This window comes from Acinonyx jubatus, chromosome B4 (assembly GCF_027475565.1).
Source record: "Acinonyx jubatus isolate Ajub_Pintada_27869175 chromosome B4, VMU_Ajub_asm_v1.0, whole genome shotgun sequence".
Classification (NCBI taxonomy): Eukaryota; Metazoa; Chordata; class Mammalia; order Carnivora; family Felidae; genus Acinonyx; species Acinonyx jubatus.
Window position 1 is genome coordinate 39112252 of NC_069387.1, and position 24417 is coordinate 39136668.

General features: G+C 47.8%; 1 protein-coding gene and 1 long non-coding RNA gene across 3 annotated transcripts in view; one reads left to right on the plus strand and one right to left on the minus strand.

Annotated features, from left to right (window-relative positions):
* The first annotated feature begins 1529 nt into the window (after positions 1-1529).
* KCNA6 (potassium voltage-gated channel subfamily A member 6) overlaps positions 1530-24417 on the plus strand; it is a 45336-nt gene continuing 22448 nt past the window's right edge. Inside the window, exon 1 of one of the 2 annotated variants that reach the window (XM_027074090.2) lies at positions 1530-6516. In XM_027074090.2, the coding sequence (XP_026929891.1) occupies positions 1770-3356 (1587 nt within the window). In that variant the 5' untranslated portion in view covers positions 1530-1769 and the 3' untranslated portion in view covers positions 3357-6516. The remainder of the gene's footprint in view (positions 6517-24417) is intronic. The other variant, XM_015061532.3, reaches the window with a different exon arrangement.
* On the minus strand, positions 5209-22969 carry LOC113603682 (uncharacterized). The gene is made up of 6 exons (XR_008300069.1): positions 22685-22969; positions 20465-20558; positions 18150-18549; positions 12954-13026; positions 10772-10855; positions 5209-5344 (listed from the first exon to the last, which is right to left on the minus strand). It is a non-coding gene; the product is annotated as an uncharacterized LOC113603682 (long non-coding RNA).

A 24417-nucleotide genomic window follows, 5' to 3' on the forward strand; every position in this document is an offset into this window, starting at 1 on the left:
TTGGTCCCTACCCAAATACTGCCAGGGGAATCTTCACTGTAACATTACCTAGGAGCAGAGGACATCTTTTTCACTGGGGTGTGAGATAGTGTTGTGAGTTAGCACAGGTAGAGCTCCTGGAATGTGGCCAGCACATATCAGATGCTCAGTAAATATAGCTATTCTTTTTATCAACATTCTTACATACCACTTTCCACTCACCTCCTCCTCCTTCTTCTTGTCTGTGCAATAAGCAGACATTCCAGAAGAGTTCCCAGAAAGGCTGGGAGCAAATGAATTTCACGGTATGCTTCCTTGGACTATGATACCTCTGAGATACCATCATCTTCTGGCTCTTTCTTCACAGGGGCTGCTGCCTAAGTTCCCAGGACTCCGGGGGGGGGGGGTGGGGGGAGGACTTCTGATGGGGAAGGCAATGGGGGACTTCCCAACACTTTCTCTGCTATGGCTTTGCGATTCTAGGACAGCTGCAGCCTCACCCTCCCAGGTTTGCAAAGGGAGATGTGGGATTCTCTGGGGACTTACATTGGAAGACCATCTAAATTGGAAGCTCTGAAGACTTCTAAAAATGCTTTCTTTATTTTTTTTTTTTTAAGTAGAGATTAAGGAAGCTGGCAAATGGGTCTTGGTAAATACAGAGGGACGAATTATGATTTGATTGTTTCATGAAATTTCTGGATGAGTGGAGACACAGTGCTCCGCGTTGTGTGTTGTGCGGTGGGGCGGGGTGTGTTTTCTCATGGATGAAATGCACTGCGCAGATCAACTCCCGTAAAGCGAAATAAGGAAAGCTGATTGCGGAGGTGGAGGGGGGTGTGGTATTAGGCTGCTGGTGCTTGGTTAGGGGGGCCGCGATTGTGAATGCAAGGGAGAGGCGTGCCAGGCGTGCGCGGGAAAGATTACTGGTGAGGCAAGTGTGTGTCTATTTCCACAGCGCCCTGGCTCGCCGCAGCCCCTGGCTGGGCGAGGGGTGTGATGTGAGAGTGGGGTGGGAGGGGGCAGCAGGCGGGGCCTGCCACGTCACTTGGAGAGTGAGTGTTGGGAAGGAAGGGCAGAGCGGAGAGCCGAGCCGCTGCAGCTGCCGCGGCTGCAGAGAAGGCTTGAGCGGTGGGGAGGTGGGTCCCCGCGCCCCGGCGCCGGGGCAGCCGCAGGGCCCTCTCCGAGGCCTGAGGCGCGACTCACAGGGAGGAGGTGGCGGCTGTGGCGGCGGGAACGGCGACCTTGGCCAGACGGGAGTCCGCGGTGTACGTAGGGCGGAGGCCGAGCCCCGCCAGGAGTCTTTGCCGAGCCGGAGGGAGGCGCATCTGGCGCTTCGCTCCCAGCGGCAGCCGGGGGGCTCGAACGGCTGGAGAGCGCAGTGGGAGCTGGGAAGAGCTAACCCGTCCGGAGGGCGGACCCCCGCGTCCCAGAGCCCGGGCTCAGGCACGGCGGGGGGCGAAGCCACGCGTCTTCTCGGGCAGCCGGTTTCACGCGCGCCAGTTTGCTGTTCCAGGTATCCCAGTAGGCTGTAGCTGTATCCCAGGCGCGGCTGTCTTGGAGGCGCGGAGCTAAACCCTCTGCGTCCGGGCCCCCTCCCCAGACCCAGCCTTGCAGGGACCGGGGTTTCGGAGCCCTCGGACCCAGCGGCCAGGCCAGATCTAGAGCTCGGAGGAGCGCGAGCCCCACCCTAAACAGAGATCGCCGCTCTGAGAGCCGGGAAGAGGTGCCGCGCTCCAGAGGTGGTGTCGTGGGCGCCGTCCTAGTGGCGGGGAGCGCACCGCGGAGGGGACATGAGGTCGGAGAAATCCCTCACGCTGGCGGCGCCGGGGGAGGTCCGTGGGCCAGAGGGGGAGCAACAGGATGCGGGAGACTTCCCGGAGGCCGGCGGGGGCGGGGGCTGCTGTAGTAGCGAGCGGCTGGTGATCAATATCTCCGGGCTGCGCTTCGAGACCCAACTGCGCACCCTGTCGCTGTTCCCCGACACGCTGCTGGGAGACCCTGGTCGCCGCGTCCGCTTCTTCGACCCCCTGAGGAACGAGTACTTCTTTGATCGCAACCGGCCGAGCTTCGACGCCATCCTCTACTACTACCAGTCCGGGGGCCGCCTGCGGAGGCCGGTCAACGTGCCCCTGGACATCTTCTTGGAGGAGATCCGCTTCTACCAACTGGGGGATGAAGCCCTGGCGGCCTTCCGGGAGGACGAGGGCTGCCTGCCAGAAGGTGGCGAGGACGAGAAGCCACTGCCCTCCCAGCCCTTCCAGCGCCAGGTGTGGCTGCTCTTCGAGTACCCTGAGAGCTCGGGCCCCGCCAGAGGCATCGCCATCGTCTCCGTGTTGGTCATCCTCATCTCCATCGTCATCTTTTGCCTGGAGACCTTGCCCCAGTTCCGTGCAGATGGTCGAGGTGGAAGCAATGGTGTGAGCAGAGACTCCCCGATTTCCAGGGGTAGTCAGGAGGAAGAGGAAGATGAAGATGATTCCTACACTTTTCATCCTGGCATCCCGCCGGGGGGAATGATGGCAGGGGGCTCATCCTCACTCAGTACTCTTGGGGGCTCTTTCTTTACTGACCCCTTCTTTCTGGTGGAGACCTTGTGCATAGTTTGGTTCACTTTTGAGCTCCTGGTTCGCTTTTCTGCCTGCCCTAGCAAGCCAGCCTTCTTCCGCAACATCATGAACATCATTGACTTGGTGGCCATCTTCCCCTACTTCATCACCCTGGGCACTGAGCTGGTGCAGCAGCAGGAGCAGCAGTCAGCCAGTGGAGGGGGTGGCCAGAATGGGCAGCAGGCCATGTCCCTGGCCATCCTCAGGGTGATCCGCCTGGTCCGGGTGTTCCGCATCTTCAAGCTGTCCCGCCACTCCAAGGGGCTGCAGATCCTGGGCAAGACCTTGCAGGCCTCCATGCGGGAGCTGGGTCTGCTCATCTTCTTCCTCTTCATCGGGGTCATCCTCTTCTCCAGTGCCGTCTACTTCGCAGAGGCTGATGATGATGATTCACTCTTTCCCAGCATCCCGGATGCCTTCTGGTGGGCAGTGGTTACAATGACCACAGTAGGCTACGGAGACATGTACCCCATGACGGTCGGGGGCAAGATCGTGGGCTCGCTGTGTGCCATCGCTGGGGTCCTCACCATCGCCCTGCCTGTGCCGGTCATTGTCTCCAACTTCAACTACTTCTACCACCGGGAGACGGAGCAGGAGGAGCAAGGCCAGTATACCCATGTCACTTGTGGGCAGCCTGCACCAGACCTGAAGGCAGCTGACAGTGGACTTGGCAAGCCTGAGTTCTCTGAGACCACTCGGGAACGGAGACCCAGCTACCTTCCCCCTCCGCATCGGGCATATGCAGAGAAAAGGATGCTCACTGAGGTTTGAGTGATGCAGGAAGGGCATCAATGAGAAGGACGACACTGAGCAAACAGTCTCAGGCTTCCTTCTCATTCTCCACTCCCTTCACCCGACCTCCAGCCGACTTCCTGACTCCCTCCCCTGCACTCAGTCCTGATACCTGGACTGTCAGCCTTGTTGCTTGATTTCCGCAGCATTCAAGGTTCATCCATCTAAGTGACATTTTTGAAATTCTAACGGTGCCACCCATTCATGCCCATCTTCTGTCATGTGGATGAGATTTCCATCTGACCTTCCCTCATGACTGTAAATTTTCATGTCTGGGGCTTGGAATTCTCTAGGAACAAAGATGTCAACCGGATGGAAACCAAGCATACCTGGGTCCTATTTCTCTCCTTAGCGTCCTTTGCTTTGGGGCATGCACCTGTCAGCTTCTGGCTAGGTGGTAACTAGCAGAAGCTGGAGGACAGAAACAGTGTTCATCTTTCTGTTTTATTCCCGTGCCTGTGACACCTGCTAGTCATCCTTCAGAGGACCCTTGGTAAAGCCTTTAGCTGCACAGCCTCCAGATATGTCATTCATCTTGAATCTTGGAAGGAATTAGAGAAACTACAGTTAAACTTGGCCATTTGGAGGCCATGAGAGTCAGTCCCAGACCAAAGGGGCCAATGGATTCTTCCAGGTGTCCTGGCACGGTGGACATCGGCCTTTGGTCTGCATTCAGTCTTTCCCTCCCCGACTGTCTAGCTTCCAGGAAGGTTCCTTCTCAGAGCCAAATACTCTTTTTGTGCAAGTGCCTTCCTGTGCAGAGGAACTGGAAAGAGGGAACCACAGAGCCAGGAGAAATGGCAACTAGCTTGACGGAGTATCTACAGAGTTAGTATCAGTTAAGCAGCCACTGTCATCTGGGAGGCGTGCAAAGAGGAGCCTTGTTGCAGATGGCAAGTTTGTCTTCTTTGCTTGCCCCCCAACCCTCTCCAGCACCCCACCCTCCTTCTTCCTGGGAATTTGACTTAGGATTGCAGTTGAAGGTTTTCCAAAGCAAACTCCAGCTTACACCTGCAGACAGGTAAAAGCACACATTGGATGCTACTAGCGCGGGTTTCTTCCCGTTTTACGTGCAATGAAATAGGTTTAGAGTAAGGAAGAAACATCATTCCTTTGTTGACAGCCTCACCGTTAGAGGTTTTTTGCTGAGTCAAGCAAACATTTACCTGGTCTGCCCCTTGAAGCTGCAGCTGACCTGCTCTAACTGGTAAGGTAATGTTACCACCGGGACTAAGCCATCCTCTTCCAGCGTGAAACTGCTGCCTTCACCCCCCACCCCCCACTTCCCCTCATTTCTCTCCTGGTAACATTGTCATTTGTTTGTTGCCTTGAAAAACTGTGATGTACTGTTCTGAGCTCTTCTGGGTGCAGTTCAGAAACCAAAAGGACTGTTAACATGTTTTTAATTTTGTATCTATGCTTTAAGACTCTTTGATGAGGATTTAAAAAAAAAATTTCTCAAAGAGCAACTTATGAGGGATGGCCTTTTGAGGGTTTTCTTGAGAGACACTGTGGCTCCTGTGAGTGCCAGATCTAAATCTGGATTTTGCCACAGCTTTACAGGGTAACACAGTTCCTCTTTGTGCCTCAGTTTCCCCACCCATTAAATGGGAACATTAATGTCTTCCCCTCCCTACCTCATGGGGAATGTTGATGTACTGGGAAGCTGGGGATGATGCTATGCAAATGTGTGAATTTTAATAAGGGTATTGATTTTTTAGTTCATTAGCCTGTTTCCTTCCGTGTCTCCCAGAGTCAAAAGCTCCCCGCAGAGTTGCTGCCTTGGATTCAAAGCCCAAGAGTAGGCCACACTGGGCTATTAGCTCCTTAAATCCCTCCTTAACCTCTTGAACTGGGCTTCAGTCTCTTTTCTTACCCTTCAGCAAGGAGGATGCTCTTTAGACAGGTTCGGTGGGATCCTTCCAGGGCCAGAGGCCGCCTTGATTGGGAGTTTGGCTTCTCCAAGCCTGAAATAAAGATAAGAGGAGTTCATGACTCAGTAACCTGCTCTGAGACCATAAAGTTCCAGTTTTCCAAATTCCTTCAGTTGCTTCCGGCTATTTGGGGAAAGGAGAAGGGCCCACTACAGAGGCAATAGGGATGCTTCCAGTGAGGGTAAATGTTGGAACATGTATGCATGTATCTCTATATGTGTGTATGTGATCATCCTCATCACCATCCCTAATGAAACATTTCCTTTTCAAGTCAGAGCATGCCTGAAAGTAAAGGGTTTGTGGAGAGCTGGGCTCTCCAGGGACTCTGGTTGCCATAGCAACCTTCCAGACTGTTCTCTCTATCTTCTGATTTGGGCAGCAAGTGAGAATGGGAGGCTACAAATTCCCAGTTTCCGAAATGAGAACACCTCCTACATAGTGGTTTAGGGGCTGGTAATGACCGGCAGGATGTGTGACCTTTGGAAAATGAGGGGGATACATACAGCTCCCCCAAACTTCCTCCCTGGACCTTTCTTCCTGGCCTTCCCACCCAGTCATCGAAACTGCCTCATCTCACCCCTGATTCTTCAGAAATCTGAATGCTAAGCAACTGCCAGTTAAACCAATGTCAGTATTATCTCTTTCAAAATGACAAGGGGAGACTTGGAGGGGACACGCTCCTCAAGAGGCGGCCAGGCTGGGCCTTGCCAAGAGTGCTGACAGTTATGGTCCGTAACAGTATCCTGGAGGTCCCGTCTCCTCAGAGAGAGGCTCCTCCCAAGTCTGAGAGAGACAGAGAGAAATGCCACTTCTTCCTCCCAGGGAATAATCTAGCTCCGTTCCTAGCAGTCTCATAGGTGGCTCTCCTTAAGACATCGAAGAAACACAGAGAGGCTGTGACCTGACCTAGTTTCTGTGAAGGATTTTGCCAAGTGATCCCTCTCTGACTCTGAGCCTCTTTATGTGGATTCTGTGCCCCAATAATCAAGAGAATATGCACCCCGTGCTTCCCAGATGGCTGGGGTGGCGATGTCACAGCTGCCGGCAAAGGCAGGGGTCAGTCCTTCGTTACACCTGACTCGAGCCGGCAGGAGCTCCCAAATGCCTTCCTGGATCTGGCAGGCACGGCGGAGATGTGGAATAGTCCTCCTGCCCTGATCATCCCCAAGGAGAGAGTGGGACAGCTGGCCGCCTTTGCATCTGAGGTAGGTTCTACTGTTGGGGAACTTGGTTCCTGGCTCAGAGCTCCGGGTCAGATCGGAACTGGGGGAGGTGAGCGCCTGCATTCTGGAGACTCAGGGCTTTGATTTCCCATTCCTCAGCGGCCACCTCCCTCTCCTTCTGTGTATTCTTTGTGACTGCATGGACTTCAGTGTCCTTCCTTGGTTTCTGCTCTCTCACTGCTGTCTCCCCAACTCTTTCTAGTCACCTCCTCTTCTCTGCACCTCCCCTTCCTTCTAGTTACTCTCATTTTCTCTGTTTTTTTTTTCCCCCTTCTTGTCACATCTCTCTAACATTTGCCCTTCTGCTGTTTTAATCTCTTCTTCCTTCTATATGTGTCTTTCTATCTCTCTTCTTGTCTCCACCTTTTTAGTGGCTGGGGGCAGCTGTGGCATTTCTGTTGAGATCACACCTTGAACTCTAGGACAGCAGTGATCTGGGGTGTTTGATAAGGAGTCTGTTCTCCAGCTGAAGGATGCCCCCCAGCCTTTCCTGCCACCTCAGTGTACCATCATTTCCTGCCAGGCTGGCCCCTGTGTGTTCAAGTCCTGAACTTAACAGAGCAAGATGAGATTGTGCTGGGTTTAGAAAAATGTTTCTGCAGAACTTTCCTGTATCTTCCAAAATAAAAAGAGAAAGAAAAAAAGGGGGGGGGGGAAGGGGGAGAGAGAGAGAGAGAGAGAGAGAGAACCTCCAAGTCCCTCAACCTTAAGAAGCTTATAGAAAGGTTCAAAACAAAGAACAGTACACATTTTAAAAAAGAAAAAAAAGAAAAAGGGGTGCCTGCGTGGCTCAGTCATTTAAGCATCCGACTTTAGCTCAGGTCATGATTTCATGGTTTGTGAGTTCAAGCCCCATGTCAGGCTCTGTGCTGATAGCTCAGAGACCGGAGTCTGCTTTGGATTCTGTGTCTCCTCCTCTCTCTGCCCCTCCTCCACTCATCCTCTGTCTCTCTCTGTCTCTCAAAAATAAATAAACATTAAAAAAAATAAAAAAACACAGTAGAAACAGTAGGCTAAATGCAAAAATGAGGATTTAGGACGAAGGCATAAGAGTGGAATTAGCCTCAAAACACCTTAATGCAGGAGTGGCCATCATACTGACCTAATTCTTGAAGGTCCCCATAGCGTCCAGCTGTCTGTCTTGCATACTGAAAGCAGAACAAAGCAACGGCGTATATCCCAGGGGTGCGAAGTGCACAGGATGCTCCTTGCCAAGATGGATTAAAATTCTCTACCCAGTTTGTAAGGGGAGCTGTGTGTGCTGGAGGAGGTGGGCTATAGGCAGTCCCGCTGCATCAGGACATCGGGGGCTTTTTGGAGGGTAATGGATGTTTTCTAAAACAGGTTTATGGTGATAGCTGTATAACTCTATAAGTTAACCAAGAAAAGTCATTGGATTGTGGGTCGGGGGAAAGTGGCATGAGGTTGATAACCTGGGAGTTTCACACCTTGGCTGGGAGAATGGTTTGGTTTCTTGAATCTAGAAAGTTAGCATCTCTAAAGATGGACCAGCTTAAATATCCAGGATGGAATGACAGATTTTTTCTTCTGCCACTTGGGGACACTTTAGAGCTTTCATGCAGTTTGCTCCTTTCTACTCAAGTGTGGTGCCAAGAACTGCCTTTTTTTTTTTTTTTAATTTTGACAATCAAATCATTGTGGGATTTACATGCTTTTTCCTTTTTGCTCGAGCAAAAGAAAGGTCAAAGCCATTTTTGGTAAGCGCAGGGCATGATTAGCACATATTGGACTAGGGTAAGTATGTTGGACGTTATTCATTACGTAGGACTAAGGCAGTGAACCTGCCCGAGGGGTTCATACTCTGCTGGCAAAACACAAAGAACAAAAACTTCAAAATCCCCACAAACAAACCAAACCCCCCCACCTAGTCTCTGCACCTGTAGACTCAGGATTCCTTAAGAAATTGTACAGGAATCAAGGTTTTATTCTGCCGGCAACCTTTCCACTCTCCTCCCTGACCCTTTACAACCGCTGTGGGGTCCCCGCAGTCGTTGGTGTTTGGACACAGCAGTGGGTGGTGACCACCTTCCATCAGCTCACCCTTCTCTGTGGCTGTCTGTCAGACATTGCTCTTCCCCGGTGGCCCTCACTGGGTGCTGTCCTTCCCTCCCCATGGCACTTCTCATGGGACACCTCTCAGTCCTGTTGCTGATCATTCCTTCTCTGCACTGGCTGAGCCCTTGCTCTTGGCAGTATTCCTGTCACCCGGCATCTCTACACAAATGCCAAGAGAGATTCCCAGAGAATACTGTCCTCCTGGGACAATCTGGCTGGAACCTCCATGCCAGCCCTCATCGGGCTTGACTGTGTGCTATTGCCCTGGGAAGCAAAGTGTGTTCTGATCCTAGCTTGTCAAGGTCACTTAGGGAAGGAAAAGAAATCTGTTAATTCTTTAAACCGTAGGATTTCCTCTCTGCATTCTGCTTTACACCCGGCAGCCTCGGGTTGCACAGATAGCTTCTGGCAGAATATGGCCTTGGGCTTGGGGCTTTAGTGAGAGAGGGAACTTGCCAGATGCAGTCCACTGGGAGTAAAAGACAGATGGGCTCTGAGTTCTTATGTTACTGTATCTCCCAGTGAACCACCTTCCTGTTCTGGGCTTGAAGTCCCTGTGGGATTGGAGATGGTCATGTCGTGTCCCTTTGCTCTGAACCCCTAGAGGAAGGATTTCACCCTGCTTCCAATCCCCTGGGTACCCCAAGGAGGGAGTGGTCATCTGTTAGTGACCACTTTGGAAGGACAAACAGGGAACTGACTCCCTAGTTCCCAGAACAAAAGAGCGAAAGGGGCCACAAGTATCGTTAATACTGGTCTCATCTTGGCTACCACTTAACCTACTTAGGGCCTAGCCCTGGTGAGGTTTATAACAATTTTTTTTTTTTTAAACACAACTCTGACCTCATCATTGTTACTGTGAAGGGGATTTTCCCTTAGTCTGTCATGGGCCTCAGCAGACAATCTTTGCCTTCCCCTAGAAAACATCTTGGCACCATAAGCAGCTTCTGCTGCAGGCAGCAGGAAGCACAGACAGACCCCGGCTCTTTGGTGAGAGCAAAACCAACATTTCAAAAGGAAATCGCAGCCACGCAGTCTGCTGGTGCTGCTATTTTTGACATGCTTGCTGTTCTCTCAGGGCTTGACAACCTCTGTCTCTAGGAGACAGACAGACCAGCCCTTGGCAGGAGAGACACTTTGCTTTGAAAAAGAACCTAGGAAGATAGTCTTGCGGCTGGAGGGGGCCAGGAGAACAAGCCATTCCTCCTCTCTCCTCCAGGAAGCTGGGCTCCTGGCCATCAGGGTCTGTGGATCTGAGGCTGGGGCACCATCCTGGCCTGGTGAATCCTTCCTCAGCTTTGGTCCTCCCCAATGGGAGTGGTCCTAACACGAATGAGGATGACACCATCCATTTAAAAAGCATTTAAAATGCCTTCAGTGCTCTCAAACATCACGTCCTATAACAACAAGATTAGGAGCATGGATCCTGGAGCCAGGTATTCTGGGTTCAAATCCCACCTCTGCCATTTGCCTGCTGGGTGACATGGAGCAAGTTCTGAAACTTCTCTGTGCCTCAGTTTCCCATAAAGTGGAGGGAGAGTAATAGTACCGATTTCATGGAGCTGTTTTGAGGATTAAATGAGCTAATAATATACGTAATGTCTACGTAATATGTAATAATAGGTACACAGTATAGTGTGTAACAATATATGAACACTCTACAAAGATTGGCTGTTACTATTATCCTACAACAAACAAATGAGGTAGGTAGGCCAGGCATTGTTTTCCTCTGGCAGGTAAGACAGTTGAGGCTCAGAGGGCATGTTCAAGGGCACACAACTAATGTGTGACCATCACCCTCAGGGGAGATGTAATTTACAGAACTTGGTGAAGGTCTGATTAATACTAAACAAGAAGAAGAGAAAATGAATTTGTAGCTCCTAAATGTGTATACAGGCTTTTATTTACATGCTAATTTGTCTCTTTAAGGGAAAACCAGAAGGTGTCCTATGTATATGTGTGTGTATATATATCTCTCATATAGCTATATATATATATATATATATATATATATATATACATATATATATATAGATTTTATATATATGCAAATATATATATGTGGGTGTCAAGATGGACAGGTTTCCCCAGCTATCCAAAAATAGAGCATTCCTATGAAAGCTTTCATAAGCCAAATGAAGTAAAGCAAAGAAGCAATTACCATTTCTTAAAAGCAAAAATCATCTTCACATTTCCTTGGGATAGTGAGATCAGGCACCAGCATAGGTCTTTAGTAAAAGCAAACCTGTATATATGTTAAAAAGAAAAAAAAAAAAAAAGGAAAGTGGTGTAAAGCAAACTTTCGGATAACAGGGAAAACCTGTTGTTCTTTCTATAGACCCCTCCTCATTGTCACCACTGCTTTCCTCCCTCCACATTTTAATAACTCCATTACAGCCTTCCTCACACACTTCCTCTGCATCTTCCTCCTTGGGACAAATGCAGGGTCCCACAGTTAGCCCTGAGGCCAGAACACATAAGTCAGACTGCAGCTCAGTTTTCTTGTACTGTTCTAGTGGCCCTCACAATCCCACCTCTCCTGGTCCTGTCTTCAGCAGCTCCCTTTTTCCCCAGCCATCTTCATGACTGTACACCCCCCCACCACCACTTTGCAGGTGGTAACACCCTGTAACATTCCTAGGGTGTTCTCCAGCTTCCCTTTCCTCCTTTCAGGGGGAGGAGACAGGAGGTCTTAGAGTGGGGAGAAGCTAGCCCCTCCTACTCCTGTGAGTCCGAATTTGCTTCCACTGAAGTTCTCTCTGGGGGTCCTGGACTGAGGCCAGAATGCTCCACTCACCTTGTGCTCCCTCCCACAGCCACGCCAGCTTGCACAGGGAACCTGGCCCAGGGCAGAGCAATGGGACTGCCTCCTCACTCCCTATTCTGACTTCTTGGCTTGCTTGCCTTTGGAGGTAGAGAACTTGCCTCTGAATCACCATTATTAGCTGCACCTCATTTAACCTCTACAGTTTTGTCATCTGCAAAATAAGAGAGCTAATTCCACTTGCCTCACACAGTTGTTGGGAGGCTCAAACAAGAGGCACGTTAAAGAGGTTAGTGGGAAATAAACTCTCAGCGGAGCACGGCTGAAGGGGCCCCAGTGACACTGAACAGCCACCAGGGAGTGGGGCTAAAACCACCTGTACTCTCAAAGAAAGGCAGGATCCCTGCTGACTTCAGTTCTGTTCTCTGAAACAAACATTGAAATGAAATATGATATAAAAAATAGACTCGTGGTAGCTAGCTATTTTATCCAGAAGGCTCTTTGCCTGAAGCAGTCACAGCAGAATCTGTTTAAATAATTGCACTTAAGATGTGATTTAATATATAGGAATGTAATCTGAATGTATCTTGTAAGAATAGAATGGATATACCAGTAATATTTTTTCCAGCCAAGGTAGATAATCCTTCCCGGGAGCACCAGAGCATTGGAAACAACAATACTGAGGGTCGCAGGGGGGGGGAACAGGAGTGCTAGGAGGGGCCCTAAATGCTCCTCTTTGTGAAGGAGAAGGCTGATGCAGACAAATGGAGCAATTAACCTATGATCACAGGCAGTTCAGAGCATAGCTGGGTCTAGGACTCACATTTTCTAACTCCACCACCGGTATATTTTTCTATGGAAAAATGGAAACCTAAGGATTAAACTTAACCAATTGTATTCATTTCCCACCCAACCAAACTCCTTACCACAGCTGTCCATAGGAAGTGGAATTAAGTGTTTTTTAATTTCATCTCTCTCTTCCCTGACTTTCCGAGGTACAGAGGCAGCTGGCCTAACTAGAGAAATTCTTCATCAGATAACCAGCTCCTGGATTTGTAAGGAATGAATGACTAAAAATTGTTACTCTAGTAAGTACAAAAGGTATTTTCACACAGGGCAAAGACAGGCTCATAAATAGGCACTGGCCTGGGCAGCCAGGCCCTGAGCTTTTAATCTTACCAAGAGGCTCTATGTAACCTTTTAGGGCTATACTTTTAATGTTAAATTTAGTGACTGGGCTGCAGGAAACTGTCACAAATTGGAAGTCAGGAAAGCAGGAGGTTATTGGAGACTTCTGTATTTTAAAGAGAAAAGAAGAGGGGCGCCTGGGTGGCTCAGTCAGTTAAGCATCCGACTTCAGCTCAGGTCATGATCTCGTGGTTCCTGAGTTTGAGCCCTGCGTCGGGCTGTGTGCTGACAGCTCAGAGCCTGGAGCCTGCTTCTGAGTCTGTGTCTCCCACTCTCTCTGCCCCTCCCCCACTCATGCTCTGCCTCTCTTACTCTCAAAAATGAAAAAAAAAAGTTTAAAAAAATAAAAAAATAAACAGAAAAGAAGGCACACAAAAATTGAGCATCTTACCCAGGAGTGCCAATTTTCTGATGACCTAGGAAACAGAGATCTGCTTCTAGATCCTTCCCTGTACTTTGTTGTCCTGGGAGAGAAAGAGAAGTCACTGTTGGTTACAGATGCCTTTTATAAATCACTAGTGTCAGGAAGAACAAAGTTTCCAGAAGCCATAGTGGCTGAGCCATAAATCAGACAGGCGCTCCCCAGCTGCTTTAAGGCAATTTGGCATTGCTGGAAGGAGAGAGAAGTCTGGCATAATGGGGAAAAGAGTTTGTGTCTCTTGTAAGACTGCTGCTCTCTGTGCTTCGGGGGAGGGGTCACATTCACCCAGGAGCAGCACACACGTGTGTGCGTAGCGGACCCAGGCTCTCACCACCCCCCCCCCCCACACACACACACACACTCAGCCACACTCCAGGCCTGGTAGTTGCCCTCAGCTTCTCTGGAGGTTTGTTTGGTTTTCATTTTATACGCTTAATTTTTTTTTTGCACCTGCAACCCTCTGGTAGATGGTTTTATAACCTTGCAGAATTCCAAATAACAATCCCAGAGTACCTAACCTAAAACTGTGCAGGTTGTTCCTCATAATAGGTCCTCAGTCAGTGACTTGTGGATCACATATGATTCAGTGTTAAGAAATAACTGGATATGCAATTTTATCTCAATAAAACTGGGAAAAGATACAATAAATATTGGGAGATTTTACATGCAGACTTTGACTTTTGTTTTCTTTTGAAAAGTCAAAGGTCTGGTCTTGATGATCTTGCATTTCAGCCTTCCACCAGCTGAGTGAGCTGCCCCCTTCAGAAGGGGAGTGGGTTCTCTTTTGTCCAGTGCCCTCTGAGTGCCACCCAGTGCCCAGTGGCCATCTGTCATTTTTGTTGTGCCCACGGCATTGTTTTCCTTCTAGGTGGGAAACATTTCCTATGTGTGCATTTCTACTAAGGGCACTACGCCCCCAGCCCACTTCATCTGGTGATCCCATGGATGCCTGTGCATGACCCCTCTTGAAGCCTTCCTGCATGATCTCATTGAACTGAGTCGCAGTGTACTGTTAGAAGGGAGTGGGGGTAGGTGTGGTTATTGGGAACAGAGTGAAAGCCGAAGCGAGGGCTGGCAGCCTATGGAGGAGGCAGTCACGACTCCAGACGAGAGACAGAATTGGGTGGCTGCTTGGAGAGAAGGGACCTTGCAGGAATCAAGAACATGCTAAGTTATGTTCTCTGTCCAATTAAGTGGGCAAGGAGATGTGTGATGCAATTAAGGATTTCCATCTACAATTATTAAAATACACACACACACATACACACACACAACCCCAAAAAGGCAAACATCGGTGTTTTGGTATTTCTGATTTGAAGCCAGCTGCCTACTTCTGTTATGTCAGATAATGAAACATCACTCTGTTCGTGCTGGCTGGCACTGAGCATTACGAGTCAGGGCTCATCTGGCTTTCCTGGGTAATGGTTGGCCAGCCACCAGCCATGGGCTCTGCATTAGTGCCACATTGTGAAGCCCATGGTCACCCCCAGATCCTTTCTTTCCTCCCTTCCTAGACTCTTCTCTGTCAGTTTCAGCTCTTAGGTAGACTCTCCTGTCTGTGAGCTTATCGGCCCAAAGTGAGCTGACCATAGAGTTGGAACTATGTCCAACATTATTGTATTGGGAGAGAGGTAAGAAATGTTCTCCTCTTTTCCTTGCTTTACCTCTTATTTCATCAAAATGTTTCAGGGCCAGAATTCAAGTGGGGAGTGTCAGTAGCAATTTCGGCTAGAGATAGCTCAAAATCCTTAGGGTCCCAGGAGTGAAGCAGATTTCATGTTGGCCATGCCTTACTGGGGACAGCTTTCACTTCTGAAGACCCAAATTTAAAAGGATTCTATGAACTTGCCACCACCCTCCTCCCATACTGCCCTTTCTAGGAGCACAGGAAAAATTAAATCAGGTGGGTTAAAGGAAATCCATCAAGGGCCTTCCATCATAATGCCTGTCTGCCTCATCATTTCCAATAGATGTTCTGAAAAGTTGTTTTTGTCATGACTGTGTATGTGTGCATGTGTGTGTAAAAGTAATAGAATCACTTTCCTATCAGAGGTGATTTTAGGCAGGGGCCCTTTCACGTTTAAAAGAAATTGAGGCACCTTGGTGGCTCAGTCGGTTAAGCATCTGACTACAGCTCAGGTCATGATCTCACAGTTCATGAGTTCAAGCCCTGCATCAGGCTCTGTGATGACAGTTCAGATCGTGGAGGCTGCTTTAGATTATGTCTCCCTTTCTCTCTGTCCCTCCCTCACTCATGCTTTTTGTCTCTCCCTCTGTCTCTCAAATATAAATAAAAATATTTAAAAAGAGAAAAAACATCACAGAATATAGCTAAACTTAAAAGAAAATATATGGTCTATAGAAAAAAATGCACTTAAATTAGTTTATGGCATACTTCATACAACTGTAATTCTGTCTGCTAGTGGAAGGACAGGGGATGCTGTGGTATTAGAAATGGTGGGGATTTCAGACCAGATTTGAGAAAGAGCTTTTTTATTCACTGGAGGAACTAGGGGATATTTTTCAAAACACATGTTCAAAAGTGGGAACTCTAACAAACTCTGTTACAATTTTCTCATTTCCTTGCTGCATTTCTGACTGTCTAGATGATGAATTTCCAAGTATATAGCATTGTATCTCCCATACCTACAGCCGTGTCAGCTGAGAAAGGATGGGAGAAATGAGGCTGTGGCCCTAAGTCCCTTGTGTCTCTCTATAACCATGTGGGAAGGGGTGATGATGGCAGTCACCTCAGGAGTCAGCACCCAGGGCTGCCACCCTGTCTGTGTAACTGTGTGGCCTAGGAACCTATCTGAGCCATGGTTCTCTCCTCTGTAAAATCAGGCCATTGATAGAACATCCCTCATGGTGGCCAGTGGGGTTAAAGGAGATGATGCTAATAATGAGCATTGCAGGTCCTGGTGTGTAGTATGCATTCAATAAAAGTAGGTTATTTTTTCCATGGTCTCTTTCTCTTTGGCCCACTTCAGCACTATGCTTACTGAGGCATAGGCAGGGCCTCTAAAAATTGCCCAACCTTTAGAAGTAATTAGAACCACTCAAAGCTCATGTAAATCTAGGTCTTCAGGAAATATATGTGCAATAGTTTCTGTCACTTTGTAGATTTGGATTTCCTGACCTAACACTGACTATGATTCAGGTAGGTAATTATCCAATACTTGGTTGTAACACAGGCGACTCATATAACAGAAGCTTAATACCCCCTTAGACAGAGCACTGCTTCCCTGCTAAAACAAGGCAGCGAAGAGAATACTCAGTGGTTCTGATAATCCCTTTAGAAAGAATATAAGCAGGGGCGCCTGGGTGGCTCAGTTGGTTGAGCCCCCGACTCTTGATTTTGGCTCAGATCATGTTCTCGTGGCTTGGGAGATCGAGCCTGGTGTTGGGCCCTGTGCTGACAGCATGGAGCCTGCTTGAGATTCTCTCTCTCTTTCTCTCTCTCCCCCCCTACCCTTTCTCTCTCTCTTTCTTTCTAAAAAAAAAAAATAAGCAAAATCCTGGGAAGCAGTGAGAATTTCCAACACACTTAGGAATTAACTGGAACATCAAATAACTGAATGTAGAAAGATCATGTGGTTCAGCTACTCACTTGTCTGACTTTTGGGCTTGCCTTGAGTGAAAGAATGAACTGAAAGGAGACTGCACAAGAACCCAGGAAGGTTTCCTCGAGTGCTGAACAGGCCCATAAATGTGCCTTTCATGATGCATTTGGGGTTGACCTTCTTCAGAATTATAACACAAGCCAGTGGAAAATATGATTTGATTTATGGATAATGTCTTTCTTTACATACAACATTTCAGGAATGCATTTAATTTGCAAAGAAGTCAGCTGAACTCAATGATGTATAAGTAGAGACTAAGACAAGACGACATACAAAAACTGAGCAGGCAGTGGCTTCCAAAAGTCAAAGAATCCATTACTCTGTCCTGCATTAGGAAAAGTCCCTCATTATCCCAGGCCTATTCTGAAACCCCCCCACAATCACGGGATGGGCGGGAGAGAGACTTCCAGGGATGTTGTAGGGTTGTTTTTCTCCTATCTCAGTTACACATGTGCTGCTGTACTTTAAACTTCCTTCCCACTATTTTGTACCAACTGAGATGGATACTCAATTGACCATATTACCTAGAATAACTCCTTATGCCAGAGTTCCTCAAATGTGATATGCAGAGTACTAGTCCTCCACAGCATTCCCATGGAAAAATAGTCCCCATCTACTACGTACCTGCTTCTTGGAGATACACAATACATGGGATTGTAAGATTAAAGGCCCGGAGAAATCCTGCAGTGAATAAAACTATTTCACCTGTTAAACCAGTGTTGTTCAAATTATTTTTACTGTAGTATCTCCACCCCCTTTCTGGGGGGAACTTCTATTCACATCCTATAAAAATTGTAATCCAAGGAATAAATTTTGAGAAACTCAAAGACATCTGAAACTCCTTATGAATTTCAGTCCATGGAACTTCAGCCCTTAAAGGATTTCTTGAATGGACCATTTTGTGGCCTCTTGTCAACCTTCTGAAAGTTCTCCACACTCCTTTTGAGTCATGCAGATACATACAGAATCAATGTTTTGATAGGGCTCTGAACCATGTGAGAGAAGATACCTCCCCTTTGCTGACCTTCCAACCTTCTTAAATAGGAGCCTTTGAGAAGAATAACTGTAAAATTTGGTCTTATTGGTTCAATTTAGAGTTTCTGTTCTATTTGCTGCAAATGTCCACACTTGAGATGCGCTTCTCCAGATCGATAGCTTACTGATGGCATTGCCTTGTGGTGTAACAGCCCAAGTTCTATGCACATCGTTAATAAAACTGAAGATTATAATGTGTGTCCCTATTTACAAATGCTTTTCTAACTTAAACTAGAACTTTGCATAAAACATTCAAGCATGCCTCTGCTAATGATCATATTTAAAATATCTTATTCACAATCTGAACAAGACTCAAAAAAAAAAAAATACTAGCAGTGAGCTCTAAGAACCCAGGCTCCTCAGTCTTTTTTCCTGTTTCCCTAAATATTTTTTTCAAGGTATTCTCCCAAGGTGCTTCAGGTGCTGGTGCCTCCAGTTGGACCCTGTTCCTCCAGTGCTGGGACTTCAGTCCTCTGGGCACCTGCTAGGTGCCACCAAGGGCTCTTACCTTTGACTCTATTCATTCCAGGAAAGGTCTGATGCTCACTGTCTACTCCTCCACCACCTGGCCCAGGACTACAGTCCTTCCTCCATGGGTTGATTCCTTTCTGTGTTTAGAGGTAAAAGGAGAGAGGATGTAGGTGCTCTTGACCTGTTGTTAACCTTTGTACCCGTTGTTCCTTTTCTGGACATTGTGGGCTGTGAGGAGTGCCTGCTAGCCAGTTATTTCTTGCATCTTTAAATCTTTAAATCTGCTGAAAGTTTGAACAAGTGGACTGTGGAGAAGGTGGGCATTGCATCCAGTTCTGGGTCTGTCACTGACCCGCTGTGTGACCCTGAGCAAGTTGCCTGTCGGGCACTCAGCACATGGCAGCTATTAGTATTATTCTCTCGTCCAGTGTCTTTATCTGTAACATGAGATAGTTGGATTAGACAATTTTTGAGTCTTTGCTTGAAAATTCTGTGGGTGTCTATCTTATTCATTAAATGTACAGCTGGTCCCCTTGATAACTTGGCAAACTGTATTGTTTGACTTTTGCCACGGGAATGATCTTTTAAAAAGAGAGCCGGAGTTACTAAATTTCAACTGTATCTAGACTCAATGAATTTCAGGGTTCACCCACTCCATCCTCTTATTTTACAGACACATTTCAGAACTTACCACTTACAAATATACTGAGCAGGTTACAGCAGACTTTTAGAAGAGATATGCTAATTTTTATGTAATGTCGAATGGGATAAATCTCTTCCCTCTGCTTTTCCTCCTTCCTTCCTTCTTTCCTTCCTGCCTTCCTATTTTTCTTCGATGAGCTTTTAGTTATTAAGTGCTTCCAGATCTTTTTTATTTCAAAGTTGCAAAATAAACATTCCTCGGTTTTGGCTGTGTCAAGTATCTTGGCATTATGATTGGAAAAATGTTGGGCATGCAAAGGCACTTCTATATTAAGGAGAAGCAGGGGGGAAATGAAGACCAGCAGGGGTGCTAACTAGTATTCTCTGGGTCTCTGGCTCCCCATTTACCAAAGGAGCCTGTAGAGAAGACAAGGGAAAGAAAAGTTGGTACAATTCTTTGCTATCTTAGACAAAGTAGAAGCTGATTTTGTCATTTCTGGGAAAGTGGTAGTGACCCCAAGGGCAGGTGCTGGATTATATGCTGGCCCCACTGTGCTGTGCAGTGGCTCTGGATAGAAAGGTCTTGGTTGGATAGAAAGTGCCCAGCTCTGCCCTACCAGCTTAGCCTTGGGAGCTAGAGCTACACAACCAGACCAGGGTTCCCCCTGTGCCGGGTCCCTGTCCTGCATGGCTGTGCTGGGTCCCAGTCTTGCATGGCTGCATTGGTCTTGGTGCTTTTTGGTGTTTGGTTATCATGTTCATTCCATTTAGCTTCCCTTGCTATTGCTAGTGCACCAGATGAAGCAGCAGAACCCTGGACAGGGATAGAAAGCCTGTGTGGGCTCCTAATGCACTGTTTGGCCTTGCACAAATTGCTTGAAACATTTTATTTTCTGATTTTTTTGTTCACTATGGAAAAGCATACAAGTCAGAAACATGTAAAGAAGAAAATAAAAGATCCCATAAATGCCACAGCCAGAGACATTCAGTATTGGCCTGTTTGCAGTTTCTCTTCTAGATTAGCTCTGTCTCTGTATCTGTATCTCTATAGAGGTCATATTGTATTTCATTAAAAAAAACCTTCCTATATGGGGCGCCTGGGTGGCTCAGTCAGTTGAGCATCTGACTCTTGATTTCTGCTCAGGTCATGATCCCAGGGTTGTAGGATTGAGCCCCACATTGGACTCCACCCTGAGCATTGACCCTGCTTAAGATTCTCTCTCCCTCCCTCCCTCTCTCTGTGTGTGTCTCTCTCTCCCCCACTCTCTCCCTCTCTCCCACTGCCCTAATCCCCAACTCATGCACTCTCTCTTTCTCTCTCTAAAAAAAAAAAACCTCATATATCTCTAATATTCTCATGCAATACATCATATAGATACACCATATTTGTTAACCAGCCCCCTACTGTTGGACATTCAGGTTTCTGTTCTAAATGATGCTACAGTGACTATTTTTAGTGTGGATATCCATCCACATTCATGATTATTTCCTTAGGTTTTATTCCTACAAGAGTCATGAACAAATGGAGCAAACCATGTTCTAGACCCCAGCTTCCTTACCTGTAATAAAGCAGCAGCATAAACAACAATTATAGCAGCACTTGCCCAGCATATCATTTGCCAAGCCTGTGTCTAAGAGCTTTACATGTCCTAACTCATTTAATCTCCACGGCAGTCCTGTGCATATCTCTCTTTCAGAGAGGTGGCTTACCCAAAGTGGCACAGCCGGTGAGTAGCAGGGTAGGATTTCAACCCAGGCAGTCTGGCTCGCAGTCCTTGGTCTGAATGGTTGTGCTCATATGTCCCTGTGAAAGAAAAGTACTAGACCCAGCAATCCTTAGGCCACCTTTCCTCCTAACATTAGCTGCATTATTCTGTTCTACACCAGCAATGTGCCCAGATGACAAGGTTGCCTGGTAAGAGTTGGCTGGCTCCTTAAGTCCTCTTCATCTGCCCATTTGAGTGCCTGATGAGGTTGGGGTCTCTATGTGTGAGTGGGTGTGAGTTTGTGTGTATGTGTGTGTGTGCTTATATAATCTTTGGAATGGAACAGAGTCAGAAGAGACAGCATGAAACAAGAAAGCCTGAACAATATATTGGCAAAACAATAAAACATGGGTAATCTCTGCTATAGTTACAGATAACATCATGGTTTCCTCTTTATCTTAAGGTTCTCAGGCTCTTTGCCTGGGAAATTTGTCATTTCGTCATTGGACTGTCACCTCAGTGCAGCAGGGACGAGATTGGATGTGACTGTCTAGCACAACTCCATCCCAGAAGCACATGTTCGCACATACTATCTGAAGGGCACTTCCGCTCTCCGAGCTGCTATGCCTGCACTGTAAAAGCATCGCTGGGTATGATTTTTCATTCTGTAGGGAAGGAGATAGTTGACAGACTCATCAATGGAATGACGTATCCATGCTGCTTTTATTGCTTGCCCATCGTAGAGATTGCCAGGCCTCCTTGGGATTCTGACTGAGTAGATCTGGGAGAAGCTGGGAGTCTGCCTTTATGAAACATGTGCTCCAAGAAATTACCTTCAGGAAGTTTGGGAAATCTTAGGTAGTGGGGCTCAAACTTCACAGGACATCAGAACCCCAGAGAAGATTTTATAAAAAAAAGTACCACTTCCTGGGGGTGCCTGGGTGGCTCAGTCAGTTAAGTGTCAGACTCTTGGTTTCCACTCAAATCATGGATCTCACAGTTCGTGAGTTTGAGTCAGGCTCTGTGCTGACAGTGTGGAGCCTGCTCAGGACTCTCTCTCTCTCTCTCTCTCTCTCTCTCTCTCCCTTTACCCCACCCCCGCTCATTCTCTCTCTCTCTCTCTTTCAAAATAAATAAACTTAAAAAAATACCACTTCCAGTCCCCTCTGCTGTCTTGCCCCTCCCCACCCCCAGTTTGAATAATTGATCTAGGATGGGGTCCAGGTGCAACATTTTTGAAAAAGGATTATTTATTATTTTTGAGAGAGCGAGAGAACGCGCACACATACAAGCAGGGGAGGGACAGAGAGACAGAGGGAGACAGAATCTGAAGCAGGCTCTAGGCTCCCAGCTGACAGCAGTGAGCCCTTGCAGGGCTCAAACTCACAAACCATGAGATCATGACTCAAGCCAAAGTTGGACACTCAACCAACTGAGCCACCCAGGTGCCCCTAAGTGCAGCATTTTTAAAAAGCTTCTCAAGAGACTATAGTGTGTATCTGGAGTTGGGAACTGCTAGTTTAAGAAATTCTGGCAAGAATAATTTTACACCTTTCCATTGAAGTGCACTTCATACTTTACAGATGGCTTTCACAAGTGAGCAGCATAACAATGCACTACAGTCAGTAGGGCAGGCATTTGTATGCCTGTCCTTGGCCCGGAGACGGTGACTGAGTTGCCCAAGTGTGCACAGCTTCTCCCTCAGTCAGCAGCAGCTGTTCTCTGCCCAGCCCAGGCCAGTCCTGCCAGGCCCTCCAGGAGGGGGCAGCTTCCCCTCTCCTGAAGATCTTCCAGGACCAAGTTTTCTTAGCTTCCGTCAGCCTTCTCACCTAGTGTGGATGCTGGGGAGGCTCTTTCTGTTCATTCTCACCCACATCCCTTCTACTGCAGCCGCTCTTCCTTTTCACAAAGCCTCCATGTGAAATGTACAGCTACGTTTTCTTCCCCTCCCAAGCTTCGTCCCGCTAAAGCTTTGGATAATGGCTCCGAGAAACAGAAGCCTGGGGACCTGGACAGTGCATGTCACCCACAGCAGTCTGACCTCAGCCTCCCATGTAGCTGGCAGGTTCTGGGAAGCCACATCCACAATCAGCTGCCTCGGGGATGCATTCCCTTCTCCCCAGATGGCACCTGCCATCCTGAGTTCTCGCATTCACCCCCAAAGCTTCTCTACCCTGCACCTACCCACCCTTCCGTCCCCCACCCCAACAGCCTTAAAGCCCACCTGAGTCCTTCCTGTGAGGCTGCTCTGAGGGCCAGAGGCCCTTGCAGTGGTGAGTCCCCACTCTGGACATCTGGCTGATCGGAGCTCAAGGTAGAGCAGGGAGAGAAAACATAGCCAGGTAACTGCCCCTCCACTGTCCTCCACCCAGCAACCAACTATTTGCTCAAACTCTCCGGACTCAAACCAAAGACTCTGGCTGCCCTTTACTCTTCCTCCTCTTGTTCAAACCTTTTCCCTCGCACAGGCTGTGTCCTGGAGCGGCTCCCAGCGACTGCAGGCTCTCTGTGTCAGGATCCTGCAGCCTCAGTACCAGGGATGCTGGCTGCGGGGGCGGGGAGAAGGCGGGGTTTTGTCTTAACAGCAATGCGGGTGTAAATGCCCTGCCTGGTTCTCTTTGCCTAACCTATTCAGCAGCCTTGTGACTGAGGTGAAGCCTCCACCCCTCAGATTCCTGCAGCAATCTTGTGTTTCCCTCTGTCAGGGCCTGCCCACTGCTGGTTGTTAGCTGATTTAAGGGGTTGGTGTGGAAGGTCAATCAATGTCCTCAATGACATTTGATCCCCTTGGACTGATTTTCAGGAAAGGCACATTCTCTGCTAACAGGGCTGGCCCCCTCCTCTTAGACAACAGCCCTATATGGATTTTCTGCCCCATCAGAGGATTTAGAAGAAAGGGAGAGGACATGGGATGAACAAGCTTTCCTTTTTCAAACCAAGGGAAGCAGTGGTAAAGTTTCCCATGGTTGGGAACGACTGGCTTGGTGAATCATTACTGTTCTGTTTGGACATCATCAGATCAAATGGTTATGAGAAGGTTGAAGAGTCCTTTACAGTTGCCCCTTTATCTGCCCCATTGTCACCCACAAGGCCGAGGCTCCAGCAGCTAAGTCAATATTCTTGGACCCTTGACACAGCGGAATGGAGGAGGTTTGGATCTGAACCAACCTTATCCTCATTCCTAGAAACTGTCAGTAAAGGGAGATCAGTCTAGGCTAGCTTCTCTATGGAAGAGATGGAAAACCTCCAACCATGGGAATAGGAAGGGGTCTGATCTATTATATAAATTGACTTTCTTATTTTATAAATGAAAAAAAAAAGAGAGAAATCATATGATTGAGCCAAGGCTACAGGGCTGTTATGGCTGTTATGGCTACTTCATTCCAGAGCTGTCTTTTTAAAAAATGTTTATATATTTTTGAGAGAGAGAGTGTGAGCAGGGAAGGGACAGAGAGAGAGGGAGACACAGAATCCAAAGCATGCTCCAGGCTCTGAGCTGTGAGCATGGAGACCGACGTGGGGGCTTGAACCCATGAACCGCAAGATGGTTACCTGAGCTGAAGTCAGAAGCTTAACCGATTGAGCCACCTGGGTGCCCCCACAGAGCTGGTTTGAAGTCCAAAGTGTTAACTCACTGACTCTCTTGACTAGGGGATACCTCTACAACTAATCCCCTATGAAAGCTTATGTTCCACTGACACTTTGAAGAAATCCTAGTAGTTAAGCCCTGCATGGGGGCTTTGTGGGGAGCCCCCAGACTTTGGCATTGAACTGTCCTAGGTTCGAATCCTGAGTTTTCCACTCACTAGCATCAGGACTATGGCACATTTCCTACTCTCTTGAGGCCGGTATTCTTCAACTGCAAAATAGGAATCATTATATTTATTTCAGAGAAATATTGTGAGGGTTTTCTAAAGTGGATAACATGTGCTTAGCACATAATCATTGTTCAGTAAG